Source organism: Dipodomys ordii, unplaced genomic scaffold (genome assembly GCF_000151885.1).
Source record: "Dipodomys ordii isolate 6190 unplaced genomic scaffold, Dord_2.0 Scaffold27, whole genome shotgun sequence".
Taxonomy (NCBI): domain Eukaryota; kingdom Metazoa; phylum Chordata; class Mammalia; order Rodentia; family Heteromyidae; genus Dipodomys; species Dipodomys ordii.
In genome coordinates, this window is record NW_012267243.1 from 2,270,392 (window position 1) to 2,286,177 (window position 15,786).

At 40.8% G+C, this 15,786-nt stretch overlaps 1 protein-coding gene across 2 annotated transcripts in view; it reads right to left on the reverse strand.

Moving 5' to 3' along the window:
* Positions 1-15,786, reverse strand: part of Rgl1 (ral guanine nucleotide dissociation stimulator-like 1) — a 119,863-nt gene that overhangs the window by 59,769 nt on the left and 44,308 nt on the right. For both annotated transcript variants that reach the window (XR_001175043.1, XM_013015720.1), the window contains exon 4: positions 2,240-2,317. Coding sequence is in view for 1 of the 2 variants with exons in the window: in XM_013015720.1 (XP_012871174.1) it covers positions 2,240-2,317 (78 nt within the window). In the remaining variant the exon portion in view is untranslated. The remainder of the gene's footprint in view (positions 1-2,239; positions 2,318-15,786) is intronic.

Consider the following 15,786-nt stretch of genomic DNA (forward strand, 5'->3'; position numbering starts at 1 on the left):
TGCCCTCGTCCCTCCAATGCCTACACTGGTGAGTCAGAAATTTTATAAAATTACAAAACTACATTGAACATAACTCAAGAGTTCTAAAAGTTCTGATTTCTGATTTCATCTGCTACTCGCTAAGGAAAGGAGACCGTCAGTAAATTCTTCATGGAGTTAAAAACAAACGAAAAACACAGCCACACATAGCCCAAAAATTAAGAAAAGTGAGGGAAGGGGTGGGGGTGGAGTGATGGGTAGGCATGCTAAAAGGGTAACACTGATCAAGAAGCACTGTTAAAATAGCAACTCCTTGTTCAACTACTTAAAGAAAATAAAAATATATTTTTTAAAAATCCACCAGAGCCAGGTACCTGTGGCTCACACCTATAATCCTAGCTACTCAGGAGGCTGAGATCTGAGGATCACGGTTCAAAGCCAGCCCTGGTAGGAAAGTCCATGAGACTCTTATCTCCAATAAACCACTAGAAAACCAGAAGTGGCCCTATGGTTCAAACGGTAAAGCACTCACCTTGAGCTGAAGAGTGCAAGGACAGTGCCCAAGCCCAGAGTTCAAGCCCCACAACTGACCAAAAAAAAATCCACAGGACCTGTCCCCCAGACTTTTGGTCCCCCAAAAAAATTTAATCAGAGGTTTGGAGCACTGTTGCCTATATCCATACATCCATCACTCACCCCACAGTGGTCACCCACCTCTGCATCATGAGTGTTTTTTCAACATCTCCTAGATCATTCTAGATTATCTACATAAACAATCTCCCATTTTAAAATTCACATCCAAAAATAATAAAACCCCAGGTCACCCACTACCACCCACTACCCCAGACCCCATTTCTTAATTTCCCTTTAGACGTTTCAAAGACTCTACTTTGCCCCTTTCATCCTGTTTTGGCCTAACTTCCAGACACCAACACTGAGCTTGTCAGGGCCACCAAAATACATAAATAAATAGCAATGAAGAACAACAGCCATTTTCCAGACTCCACACGCTCGATCTATGTATGGGCAGCTTTGATCCAGTGGGTCATCCTCCCTGAGTTCTAGACCCAATCCCTGGTGTTCCTGCTTCACCTTTCCCACAGCTGTTCTGTTCTCGTCTCCTTTCCTAGATCCTCCTCCATGTTCCTAACTCTGTACACTGAAGGGACTAAGAATTACCCTGGTCATTTTTTTCTCGACCCGCTCCCTCCCTTTAAACTAAGGCTGCTCAAGTATGGACCTCCACTCCAGATGGCTCCCTGACACCTAGATTCATCCAACTAACCCAAATTAACATGTCTAATAAGACAACCTCACTGATCTACACTCTCAGCCCAGCATGCTCTTCATTACTGATCTTTCTAGTCTCATACACTCAAGGTTCTAGCCTATCAGTTACTCAAACCACAGCCATTGGAGGCATCTGTGAACCCATCCACTGCAGCACATCTCTCAGCAGCAGAGGCTTGCTGACGCTGTTGCAGTCCATACTGCTGTCAGTCCTTGCCTGGATATAGGGGGCCTAACCAGCCTCCCTGACCTGGCCCTTTCCCCTAGCCCCGCTGCCCACGATCTATGTTCCAGAGCTGGAGCAAACCTTTTGGGATATAAGTTAGGCCACAGCATGGTTCTCAAAACCTAAATCAAATCCAATGTCCTTCCCAATGTCCTTAGCATCTTCAGGTGGTCTAGTCCACCACCACCTTATATAAACCCTCTTTCTCCCCCTCCGGCCCCCAGGGTCTTGCAGCTTATATACTATGCTTCTCCATGGCTTCTCCAACACCGCTTCTGCCTTGGAGCTGTTCCACAGCCCTCAGCCTGGTTATTCACAGGCTTATGTGGCAACTCATGCAGCTGTATTCACAGATTGCCAGATCAGAACCCCTGCCAGGATATTACATGTGACCAATCACACCATCAGAACCTATCTGCCACCTGTTTCATTCTTCTTCATGTTTCTGTGTTTGCTCTTTGTTTCTCTCCACTAGAAGACCAACTTCATAAGAACTAAAACTTTTTTTTAATGTTCACTAGTTTATCTTGTATCCCTTAGAACAGTGCCTGGCAAATAAGAGGTGCTGGATACATTTTTATGGGCTAAATAAATGGACATTAAGTAGATCATCAAAAATAAGGCTATGCTTAGATATTCTAGCAGAGATCATGGCAGTATTCCGAAGGAAAAGCTAGCTCTGCTCTACTACATTCTCTATTGCACTGTCTGCATGAGATCTCAGGGTGGGAAGAAAATACTCACTTCCTGATCACTGTCCTGGACTCTGCAGAGCTCTGGCTTCCATCTTCTTCACAGTTTGGGCTTGTCAGGTTTCCATACCTTCAAGACAGAAAAATAAGTGAGCAAAAACAGTGGGGTTGAAAAACTACTCTTTCCAATGTCAACCAGAAAAGAACAGTCATTCTTTTGGCTTGAAGTCTGTACCTCACACTCTAATTTGGCTTGCTTGCTCATGGCTGGCATGAAATGAGCAATGCCTCCTGCCTGGCATTTTGCTAGTTAATTGGGCATGGAATCGTACAGATTTTCTTACTTTGGCTGACTTCAAACCTTGATCCTCAGACCTCAGTCTCCTGAGTAGCTAGAATTAGATGCACGAGCTACCAACACCTAGCTAATCATCAATTATTTTCAAGAGTAATTAACAATGGCAATCATTTAGGAAATAGCTGAAAATATTGATGAAATAGCTGAACATGATACAGTATTATTGAATCAATAGTCACTTAATGGGTACATTTGCATATTCCAAATAGGAAAGTGATTTGATAATCACACTACACAAAACTTTCTATTCTGGTACTGAGTTTTGAACTCAAGGCCTCATATTTGGTAGACAGGTACCTTACCACTTAAGCACACCCCCAACCCTTTTCGGCCTTAGTTATTTTTCAAGTAGACTTGTGATGTTGTCCAGGTCCTGGGGTAGACCATTATCTTCCTACATATGCCTGCCATGTAGCTGGGATCACAGCTTACTGATTAAGAGGAAGGTCTTACTAACTTTTGCCCCAGCTGGCCTTGGACCATGATCCTCAGAGTAGCTGGAATTACAGGTGTGAATCACCAGAACTAGCCTAAAATCTTCCCTTCATATTTAACATTTCTACGAATTTTTGTAGATTGTTGATGTCAATGGGAGAATCAGACACTATGTGATACAAAGCAGGCAGATTCCTCTGGAATTCTGCTGCATACAGCCTATACTCCTGCCCTCTGCTTCGTCCACACAAGAGACATATGGCTCTGTGGGTACTGTTTCTGTGCTCAGGCCATATGTGGGCATAAAATAATATCTCCATATTATACCTGAGAGTAGCTAATCTCCTTCAGGACGAGTCCTGTTTGAAGGGGGGAAACTGGGAAATAACTCTAGGCCCTCAAACAAGTGTTGGGATACAAAAAAGGGATGGAGAATATGACGTTGTATCGTGGGCTTGCAGGAGAACAGCCGTGGATAGTGCAAGCCACGCTGGTCTAGACTCAACACCTGAGGAAGGGGGTTTAGAGGCTGGATGTTTTTAGGAAGCAGTAAATGCTTTGGTTTTCAAATTTTACTCAACATATTGAGCAATCGCTATGTATATGATTAGCTGTTCTTCCAACTCCACATGTGAGCAAGCCCATTTTGTACAAAAACATCATGTTGTGTTTGGTTCCGAGGACATTTAGTATATTCACATTGAGTTCTGGAGCGGGGAAACTTTCTGTTAACTTCTAATGCCTAGACTATTTCTGCAGTGTTTCCTTCTAACGAGAAAGAATTCACAGTCCCTGAAGGCTTAAAAGCTAGTTGTCTGCCTCAAGGTTTGGATAACAAAAATTCTATAATTGGTGGGTTTACATTTTTAAAGAGCACACTCTTGTCTTCGATAATGGGATTAAAGGCCCTTAGTACCCTTATGGCTCCTTGTTCCTGGGATTTACAAATCCTTTTAAATATAAAAGCCCACCATCTGCCTTGACCAAATGCCAGTCCATCTGGTGTCCCTTTCACCCCATCTTGGTAGGTTCCAGTTGGTGCCCTTAGGCACTCTGCCCCCCACCTGCTCCTTTCTCCAGCTCATCAGCCTTATGGATTTCTTGGCCTCACAAAGATAGTTTCCACTGGTCTCCACCCTCCCTGTTCCTCTTCATTCTGTGCTGCACCTATTTACAGGACTTCCGGAGCTACCCTTTGCTCTTCCTGAGATAAGAACTGAGTCAGATTAAGATATCCTCCACCCCCACCCCCACTTGAGCCAAGTAGAGATGGGAAATGAGGCTTACTGGTAAATAAACAGAATAGGAGTGTTTTTGGCTCTATGCTTGACCACCATCGTAGTGAACTCTGTCCTCTTGTTCTCTTACAACAGACTTGGTGGTTTGCAGAAGCTGGAAAGATTAGGGTGGGTACAGTGAAGAGGAAGACTCTTGGAAAACCACTGTGCCTCGTAAACTATCTGACTACAGTGATCCGTGAACTCTTCTCCTGCCAGCCCTCTAGGACAAAATGTGGGACTTAATCGTTGTTTTTGTCACAATAATTAGTCCACGCATTCTCTCTGGTTATTCTGGAAATAACCTTTATCTTCCAATTGGAAACTACAAGAGATTGAACTAAAAGAGAAAAACCCGTTCAAGAGAAAGACATACACTTTACTGTCCCTGATATTGTTCTTTTCAAAGAGGTTTTTACTAAGCTTCCAGGATCTCCTAGTCATTCCTCTCTACCTTAGTTTCTTTCCTACTCTTTTCCTGAACTTTCCAAGAGCTAAAGTAGATGCTTGATGGCACCAATACCTATCATAATCCCACAGAAAATGTGACCAGACAGTGCCAATAATCTGCCGATAACAAAGTTCTTGCTCATTAGCTAATACCATCCCTCGGCAATCGCTGAGAAGATCACATAGCTATTTCTGGCTACTGGAGTGCCCACAAGCTCACAATGAGGACAGGAGTGATCATCTGATAATAATTGGGAGACCTGTAATATACATCAATAATAAGGTATGGGTGGCAGCACACATGGTCCAGATGCTCAGGCTCAGATCTTGCAAGTATCCTTGCCTCTCTTCCACCCAATCAATCAGAAGACTCTTTGGCTTTACCTTAACAACATACCCTGAATCCACACACTCCCATCCCTTCTATTGCTTCCATCACCATCTTTGAATTGGGTCAATGTAAGTCTCTTCGCATTGCCCCAGTCACAGCCATCCTGGTTAACGTAAACCAGATTCAGCTCCACTCAAGTTCTCCTACAACTCCCATCTGAGAAAGAGTCAAGGTCTTGATCTTCTCACAAAGCCCAACAGCTGTACCCATCTCTCACAGTTCCTATTCTCTCACTCACTGGCTCCCAGCCTCACTGGATCCTCCTGCCCTTACCCAGCAGGCGACCCCACCTCAAAAAACTACATTTGCTTCTGCCTCTTTCCCATACTTACGCCAATGCTGGCTTCCACAAATGTTACCTTATCAGTGCGGCCTGAGCATCCTATTTAAAATTCAAATCAACTTGAACACCATCCCCTTTGCCATCTTATTGTTTTCTAACACCCCAATATACTCTAAAATGTCTATCATTATTGTGATAATCATAATTGTGAAAATGACTATCATTATTGTCCATGAGAATGGTAAACTCTCTGTGAACAGGATTTTAGTCTCTTTGGCACTCACACAGGTAGTAGTTCTGAGTAAATGAGCCTCCAGGGGCTTCCAGAAGCAGACATAACACATCTCCCCATCACTGGGTTCAGACCTGCCTCTGCTTATTTAAGTGTCTTCATCTTGCTGTGCCTTCATTTCTGAGGGCTTAGGAGTATAAAGGGCTTAGGAACACAAAAATACATAATTATTCAATAGATCTAAAACTAAGATGAAAACAAGCTTTATGAATTTTAAGATGGAGATCTTGGAGGCATCAACAGTACAAAAACATGGATAAGTATATGTACTGCTACACAGCAAGCTTCTTATGCGCAGGATAAGAGCACAGAGCCTATAACCCTCTGAAACGTAAAGGACCGGGCAGGGATGTTCACTTAGCCCTGAACCTTTCTTATCATTGAGGAGAATACATGCTTTACAGCAAAAAAGATAAACTAGCTTTGGGGATCAAGAACTCTTTCATGTTTGTCTGAGAGTAAAGTTTTACTAGATTAAGAATGTTACTTTGATGTTTCTCTAAACCTGCACATATCAAAAATCAAAGTCAAGTTCAATTATTTTACTCCAGGTTAGTAAATAAAGGGTGTGTATATGTGTGTTTAATTAACAGCAGTACAAAAGCTACAGACAAACCTGTCAGCAATGCCATCTCCAATTTCAGCAAAGCCTCCCCAGGATTTAAGATCAAAGCCTTAACATCTTAAGAGGGCTTACCAGTGAGCAATTGCCCTTCTTTAAATGGCAACTTATAAAACTTAAATCAAAATACAAATTGTCAGATGACTTTCAACATAGTGTTCTCTGTTATCACAAGGCAAAAGAAAGATTTACAAATACCTCCTAAGTACAGCCTTAGGCAGTTATATGCTGAAGCCTAAAAATTACTAGAAAAAAGAAAAGAAAAAAAGTCAACATACTGTTTAATTGGCTGCTGATAGTTAAACAGGAAAGAACTATTTTTCAGAGGGGATGTCCATATTCTAGAACCCAACTGGGAAGCAAAATGTTTCATTTGTGTGGTGAGCTGAGGATCGCAGTTCAAAGCCAGACTGGGCAGGTAAGTCCATGAGACTCTTATCTCCAATAAACCACTAGAAAGTGGCACTGTTGCTTCAGCAGTAGAGCACTTGCCTTGAGCTGAAGAGCGCAGGGACAGCATCCAAGCCCAGAGTTCAAGCCCCACAACCGACCAAAAAAAAAGAAAGAAAGAAACCCAAAGATAAAGTTGTTCCCTAGGACACGACTGTGTTTGGGCCCCATCCTCACCTTTGTTCTAGGACAATAAAGTCTCAACAACAGACAGGACAGAGGAAATCCTGAAAAACTTCTTAGACTCTACTTGAGTCTGGCCAATGAGCCAATAATAATAGCAGGTAATAGCACTAACAATTATTTATCTGCCAGGCACTGTGTTTTACAGGGTGGTTTCATTTCATTCTCAGGATAATCCTATAGGGTGATGTTATTTCAATCTTACAGGTGAGACAAATGAGGAGATCTTAGGTAATAAACCTTGGAAGACACAGCCAGTAAGTGAAGCAGGGATTTGGATCTTGACCAGAAAGCCCTAGAGCCCAGTTTCAGTCACTACCCTCCCACACAAGCTATAAGATCATATTTACCTATTCATTTTATGTCTCTCTCACCACATCATAACACTTCAAGATTAGAACCAATGAGCCATTCCTACATTCATTCATTCACTCACTTATTCATTCTTGTACTCATTCAATGAGGATTGTTTTCAAACACTATGCCATTCTGGCCATGAAGAATATATCATTGAACAAACCGAAAGTCCCTATTGTAGAGGGGACCGATAGAAAAGAATCTAATAATTGTTCATACATACTAATCCAGTAAGTGAAAAGCACAATGAAGAGAAATAAAGCAAAGTAAGAGTTCCTGTGCATGATGCAAGGTCATGTGGGGTGCTCAGGGAAGGCCCAATTTGTAGGTGATTTAAGGTGGTAAAGCAATGAGTCTTGCAAATAGATGTCTAAGGAAAGAGTCTCACAACAGTGGAAAGAGCTGGTATAAAGCCTCGGATCAGCAGCAGGATGGTGTTGTTAAGGCTGGCGAGAAGCAGAGTGAATAGGGGGAAGGATGAAGGAAACAGGGACAGGTCAGAGAGCCTGTGGCAAGACTGCTGCAAGTCTTTCATTTTAGTTTTTTATCTTGCTTACTGCTGAACCTCAGAGCTTGCACATGGGTCACACTTAATGAACACTACATTTTCTTCTACTTCTATGAATAAGAAAAGGCTGTGGGGAGGAAACGGGGAAGGAGGTGCTTATTGGGGATGGTGAAATAACAGAAGGCAGGAAAAACAGACCTCACAGGAAGCTGCTGACTCCAGGACCTCGGGGAGCCTTTGCTTTTTAATAAACTCCAACCTTGAAACATTTAGGTATTTTTCTTTAACTGACCCACAGAACACAGGTCAAGTATGAGAAAAATGTCCAGTAGCTGACCTTGACTCAGGAGAATTACATGGCTGGAATAGCCTGCAGATGTCTGGAACACCACAGAACGCCATAGTGAAGACTTTGGGCTGAGGACCACAGATCAGCTACAGGGGTTTTGAAAACATAGAAATAATATCCATCATAGCAGGTACCTCTTCACCCAAGTCTGACCAAGAATTAGGTCAAAGCCACCAAGCCCACCTTGCAAAAGTCCTATTCCCACTGTGAAGCTGGTTGCTCAAGAGAAAGCCAAGGATCAAAAACAAGAAGGCAAATATGTTTTCTCCTGCAGAAAGGAAGAACTCAAAAGTTTGACCAGAGAACCCCATGCTGTGCCTTCTACTCATGAGGTCTGGATCTCTAGGAAAAGTTTTCTCATGGTTGGAAAAGGCTAGAAGAGGGCTAGTGGCATGGTTCAAGATGTAGAGCACTTGACCTACTAATAGGGTTCTATTTCCAGCATGAAAGAAAAGAAGAAAAAAAGTAATGGAGGGGTAGAGGGAAGGAAGAAAGAAGAGAAGAAAAGGGCAGGGTTGGGGGAGGGAAGAAAGGGAAGAGGGTCAAAGATGAATTTAAAATCTTCCAGTTATTGCTGAGGGCAAATTAAGCCTCCCTGGCTAAGGATAAAAGATGGCGACCAGAATTGGCTCCAACATGGAAGGGAATGACTCAACAAAGACACATGTGCCCTTCATAGCTATGGCTCAGGTATGTAGCCCCCCATCCTCAGCCTCCATCCAATCAGGAACCCTTTCTATTCTTGTGTCTGGAGATATGGCTTCCAGTCACAGAGCAATTTCCACACTTGGTGTTTTGAGGCAGGCAAACCAATCACAAGACATGACACAAAGCGGATCCATTCTTTGACCAATGAGACCAGGAGCTTACACTAAGGGGCAGAGACATCTATCTTGGGCCCTGAAGAGAGGCCTCAGAAACCAGGCTCTGAGGAGCTAAATATTCTTTTGATTGGTTGTTTCTTTTGCTTTCAAGTAAATGTGTTCTTCTGCTTTAAACACTCTCCTGCCCTTTAATTCTTTAATTGGCAGATAAAATGAACCTGAATATTAGAACCCTAGACAGTATCACTGCCTTTCCCTTTCCTATCAGTTTTATAGTTTAGAACCATAGCATAGCTTAAAAAAAAAAACAAACAAACAAGCTGGCAGCAATTCAATATTCCTTTTGAAGATGGAGGGGAAAGAGGAGAAAAAAGAGGAGGAAGAAGAAGAGGAGGAGGGGGAGATAACTGCATGCCATTTTTATTTTGTTTTGAAAATATAAAAGCACGATTTCATGGAAACATTTTTTTATCTCTAAGTTTTATAAATCCCGTTTCAGGAAAAGGAAGTCTGTCTGGTTGTGAACTGTAGCGAAGCTCGAACAACATCCTTCTATCCCTCCAACAGGGCTGTCGCTCCAATCCCCTCCACCCCATAAAGACAGGGCTCTGGAGTCACCAACCATTCCCATGGCACTGCTGGGTGGAAGTCAGGACCACTTGGGGAAAAAAAATCAATAGCTAACCAAGCCACAAGGAAAGAAAACTTATTCCCATTTTCTTCGTGTGATTATGGGTGGGGGAAAGGGTGTTATTCTAAAATAGTACCAAGTTTAAAAGCTTTCTGGTTATCCCAAGCAATTGGCATAGTTACAGGGAAAAAAATAGTAACAATGCTTGTGGCCCAGCTGAGTCTTTTGTTTCCTGCCTGGCTTCCGGCAGGTGAGTGTGGAGGCCACAGCTGACCAGGGCAGGAGGCTCTGAATAGAACAAAGGTGAAGGCAAACACCCGACCTTCCACATCCTTGAGTCCCTGTGCACTCAATTATTGGAGTCAATCTATTTGACAAGATTTCCTTGGTTGTTTTGTTTTTTTTAATCATTCTTGCTCCAACAAATTTATTATGTTATTCAAACAAGTTTACTATCCCAATGGTTGTGTATGTCTGGTCTGACCCAGGTCTCAGGGAGCTAAAATCAAGTAGCCATCAGGTTACAGGTTCCTTCTAGAGCCTCTAGGAATAAACTGTCTTCCCTATGGACTTGCTGGTCCCTTCCTTTCCTCAAGCCAGCAACACCGCATCCCTCTGATCCTGTTTCCATCCTTCTAGCTCTTTCTCTGATTCATTTCTGCTTCTATCTTTGATAAAAACCCAGCTGATCACTCGATAATTCAAAAATAATCTCCCTATTTTAAAGTTGATTAGCAACCATAATTCCATCAGCAACCTCAATTCCCTTTGCCACAAAACCAAACAAATGCATAGGTTCTAAAGCTTCAAATGCAGACATCGATGAGGGGGCAGTGACTGGTTTCCTTGCACAAATGGATGAAATCATTATCAGAGTTGTATCTTCAATTTTCCAAGCTAAGTACTTCTTCACCAGATAAAGTATGAACCAGAAAGAGCATGAGGCCTTCACAGAGGTTGTGCCCTACCAAGTATTCAGTGTTCTTTTCTATTTGGAGACATTTCAATACCCAAAGATTCACGTAGTTCTTGTTGCACTCCTCTTCTTCATTTATACCAGCCAATGGTTTCATTTTACTCAGTCGCAGAAATATGATCTGCATGCAATTTGTCTTTAATGCATAACATATTCAAGAGTTTATTTTGCCCAAGGATTCCTCAACACCCAGACCTGAATACTCAACCTTCTCCACCATGAATATTAAGAAATAGTTTTCATGCATTTCATTAAAATGCAGCATGCATGTCTGCATGTTAAGCTAGGAATAAAGCAGTGTTAAGGTTTCCAGAATGCTTTCTCACTAAATACATGACATGTGCGTGCTGGAGCCAACTAATCAAAAAAATCTTGTCTTTTTTTTCTACTTGGGGGCTGGAGAGGACAAACATTCTACTTGTTTCCATTTGGCCCTGTGGGCAGTTTGGGGAAGAGAGTTACTATAATTAATGGAGGATGGTATGACAGTATTTTGAAAAACTTTCCTATGCAAGTGATGGGAGTTAAACATTAATAAATCGCTCTGGGGATAACCAGAAATATAAAAAGTTATAAGTTCATTGATAATAATTAAGTGTAAGTGTTAATTGTGTAAGAGACCCACAGTGGGGGTGGGTAAGGTCACTAGAGCAGGTCAACATGAGACTCTCCAACATCTGCTTCCAACAGCAGATCTGGAAGAACAGAAGGGAGATAACGGAAACCTTGCCTCCTACATAAAGAATTAGAAGGAATCTTTTTACTTGTGTGAGTGCTGTGTGCCAGCAGGCATCTATAAATACTTGGCAAGTGCCTAGTCTAATCTCAGCACTAAATAAAAACTTAATTATTTTTAAGTGAGATTTAACAAAAAGTAATTCGGAACATATTATATGCAACTCAAAAATGCTCAGCCAGGTCCTCATACTAAGAAACATTTGGGAACTGAATAGATTTGTATTGCTTTCTACCAAATGTTTAGTACGCCACCTCATAGAGAATTGCTCCAGCAGAGCTCAAGAAATGCTGTTCCTAAGCAAAACTGAATGAGGTAGTGAGGTAGTGACTAACGAGTACTTCCCAAAGCACCTCTTCCTTTAAAAATGACATTTAAAAATCATGAGAGGTGACATGGTACACTTGGAAAGAGCTTCTGTGTCAGAAAGAGGGAGAATAGGCTTTAATTCCAGCTCTGTCACTGGCTAGTTGAATGGTTCTGAGCCACAGTGCTCTCATCTGTAAACATGGGGTTATAATAAGTAAACGAAATGAGATAAAGTCTGTGAAAACACATGGCAAGCAAACATGGGAAGAAGAGATGAGTTCAAAGACCCACTGAATTAGCCTCTTCTCTGTGACATAAATAAGCAAAGTCAAGTTTTAAAGCATAGGTTTACAGATGGCTTCAACCTTTAGCCTCCCCGAGAGGCTTCCTCTGGGAAAGTTCAGTTGAAATGAAAGGAGTAACCCAGAACGCTCCTCAGTGCTTCCCACCATGCGACCCAAGTGCCACAAGTGGTTTGACTAAGGTTTCTAGAGGCCTAGACCTGCTCTGTACCTCGTTGACATTCTGCCTATTTCTGCTGTCAGAAAATGTTCAAGCAATAGTCCTAAAGTAGTCTCTGTGTCACCTCCTTGAAGAAAAATCTACATACTTGTATACATGGTGGATTTCTCAGTACAGTTGAGGTTGGACATTTTCAGTGGCATTTAACTGAACCTGGTTCTTTTTCAAGTGGTACAGTGGGAAGAACCGTTTTTGTTTTTTTTTTTTTTTGAGGGAATGTATGCTTGAAGATAGAGCAAATAAAATCTCAAAGTACCAATGCAAATAGTTAACCCCAAATTACGTAAGTTCCTCTTAGCTAAGAAGAAAACCAATGTAGCCTAGAATTAACTTAGCCATGGCTAAGAAACGTAGGAAACTAGGGCCCTTATATGTAAAGGACATAGTAAACAAATGGAACCAACCAAAAATTTACCATTGTCCATTTATCATTCACACAGGCCCCCGTTAGCAAAATGAACAGACTTATAAACAGATTTTTAAAAAGAACTCTCTGAAAGCAAACAGTTCTATACAAGAAGCCACAATTGGTAAGTCTGAAGGGAAATTGAAGCTTGAGTTCAATTAAGCTGATCTCTGGTAGGAAATAAATATTGCAGCATCTGCCTTCAATCTATTCTTGACTGGTTATTATAGGATTAGCACTTGCTATAATAACTTCTTAGTGTTAATTTCACAAAACATAGGCAATCTATTATTAAGAAACAAAAAGAAGTAACTTAAAAATTGTATGAGGCCCATAAACAAGTTTAACATACTTAACATAATCTACTCTCATGAAAATAACATTCCTAATGCTTAAATTCAGAGGAGGCATTTATACAGAATTGAATAAAATTACTTCCTCCTAATTATCAACATCAAAAGTTCCAACAACCCATTTAGAAATGAAGTGTTTCACAGAATGTGCGTTTTAGTTCAATTTAATCAGGATTTAAGCCTACCCACAGAAAATCTAAGTGTGAGGAAGAAATATTCATGTTGAGATTGGTATAAATGGACAATCTACGTTTCTGCAAAGGAAGCAAAACAAATGGGACTTATTTCTCTGAACAGCCAAGCCTTGCTTCATCAGGCCTACATATTAGGGCGTCATTTTACACCACGAGCTGCTATCTACTTGCTCTATAAGTGCCAATCCTATTTTTTGCAGTAAAATATGAAGGACTGATCTCAGTTTTATAGGAGAAGCATATGTAATTTGAGAGGTCCTTTCAAAGAAAAAGAATACAAAATTAAAAACATAAAGTTATGTAGAATATATTGCAAAGTGGGAGATCCTGGAGATTAAGTACTAGCGGCTTCCTAGTAAATCCACTGCAGAGAAAATAAACTAAGTCTTATATTCTGAGTTCCACCTGCGTGAGTTCTATATAGTCTGTGGGTGTCCACTACGTGATTCCCCTCTTTTCAGAAGCAAGCCAAGTTTGAGCCCATTCAAAGGGTACAAAATAAATCTTAACTCTTAATTCAGTTCTATCTTAAATGGTAGTGTGAATTCAATGCCACTTAAACTTACCTTGATTCTGTTATTTAATAATTGCTATCCAGGTTGTATTTTTTAAAATCCTAATATGTCTATTCATAGAAAAACAAAGTCAAGTTTTTAAAACTGGTCAAATAAAAGCTGGATGTCTACCAGCCATAGACTAAACACTCTGGTTCCTGTATGTGTGTCCACTGTTTGGATGGACAGCAGAACTCACACGTCCTTCTTTGTCCATCATGAACATCTGTGGCCTATTAGCAATGGAATTGGCCCCTAAGTAGAAGAGGTTACCAATTCCAAAGGTAACTTGTACAAGTGTTTTAAGGTTTTAAAGATTGTGAGCTATTTCCTCATATTGTCTACCAATAGTTAGCATACTGCATCTTTTTATAAGTATGAACTACCAAAACAAAGTCACATAATTGTCCAATTTCTATATATAGGCACGAACTATTATATAAGTAACCCAGCAATGATAAAAATGACTCACCAGTCCGACAAGTTTACATTCCAGGATTAATATGCTGTCATACTATTCAATATATATTTGTGAAAATGGAAGTAGAAAATTGAGGGGATGAGTGGGTTTGGGGGAGATGCAGGAAAATGACAGAAGGGTGACATTGATCAAGATGCATTATAGTCATAAACTGACATGTTTAATTTAAATTCCTTTGTATAACTGCATTAAAATAATTTTGAAAAGTAAATAAATTGGCAAGAATTGCTATACAAAAACAACAACAACAAAAATACAGAACTTCTTGATCTGTTTCCCAGGGTCCCATAACCAAATGAATGGATGATATAAAACAACAAAACAAAACAAGACATCTACTGAGTGTTTCTGAATATGAATAAAAGAATAAAAACAGGGGCTGGGAATACAGCTTAGTGGCAGAGTGCCTGCCTCACATGCATGAGGCCCTGGGTTCAATTCTTCAGTACCATGTAAACAAAAATAAATTAAAAAAAAAAGAATAAAAGCAGATCCAGATAGTCTCATTCTACCCTATAAAAAGACTACTGCTGTAGTTTGCATCCTGAATGTTCCCATTGGGCCACTGAGAAATGGTAGAACCTTTAACACAAGATCACTTTGGTAAACAGCTTTGTTCCACTGTACTCAGTGACTATGACAAGCCTAAAAAGCAGATGCCAGTGGCTTATGCCTGTAATCCTAGCTACTCACGAGGCTGAGATCTGAGGATTGTGGTTCAAAGCCAGCCCTGGCAGGAAAAGTCATGAAACTCTTATCTCCAATAAACCACCAGAAAACCAGAAGTGTTGCTGTGGCTCAAGTGGTATCTAAAGAGCTCAGGGACAGCACTCAGGCCCAGAGTTCAAGCCCCATGACAGACCAAAAAACCATACACTGATCATGAACTGGAACTTCCAAAACTCTGAGCCAAAATAAACTTCTTGTGTTTATCACTTATCTGAGGTTATTATTACAGTGATAGAAAGCTGACTGACAACTAATTTGGGGACACTGTTGTCCATAAGTTTACTTATGCTGGAATAGAAACTTGATTGTTAAAGTCCTGAAAGCTGAGATAAAATGTTTAGTATTACTATTAAGAAGTAGACAACATTTAAAGCCAAGGAACAAATTAAGAAAGAACTTGTTTTTCTTTTGCCAGTCTTGAGGCTCAAACTCTGGGCCTGGGTGCTGTCTCTGAGTTTCTTTTGAGGTGAGCATTCTACTGCTTGAGTCACAGAGGCATTTCCAGCTTTTCTGAGTAGTTTATTGGAGAGAAGAGTCTCACGGAGTTTCCTGCCTGAGCTGGCTTCTAACCACAATCCTCAGATCTTAGCCTCCTGTGTAGCTAGGACTATAGGAGCAAGCCAATAGAGCCCAGCTTGACAAAGAACATTTTTGACAATAAGCAAAACTTTGATTTCCTTAGTACACAAAAAATTCATATTAGATAGCAATAATTAGAAGCAAATAAAGTTAATCGACTTAAAAGGAGTCAATATTCAATAAACCCAAGGGAAGCACCTTGTCTCATCTCCTTCCTTCTGCAAGCAACCCAGGATATCCAGATTTAAATGAGGATTTTCAGGATTCTAAAGCAACTGTTTGGCTGACAGTTATTTCTCTCAGTACCAAGTCAATTTAATGGTACTTTAATTTTTTTAATTAAGAAGGGG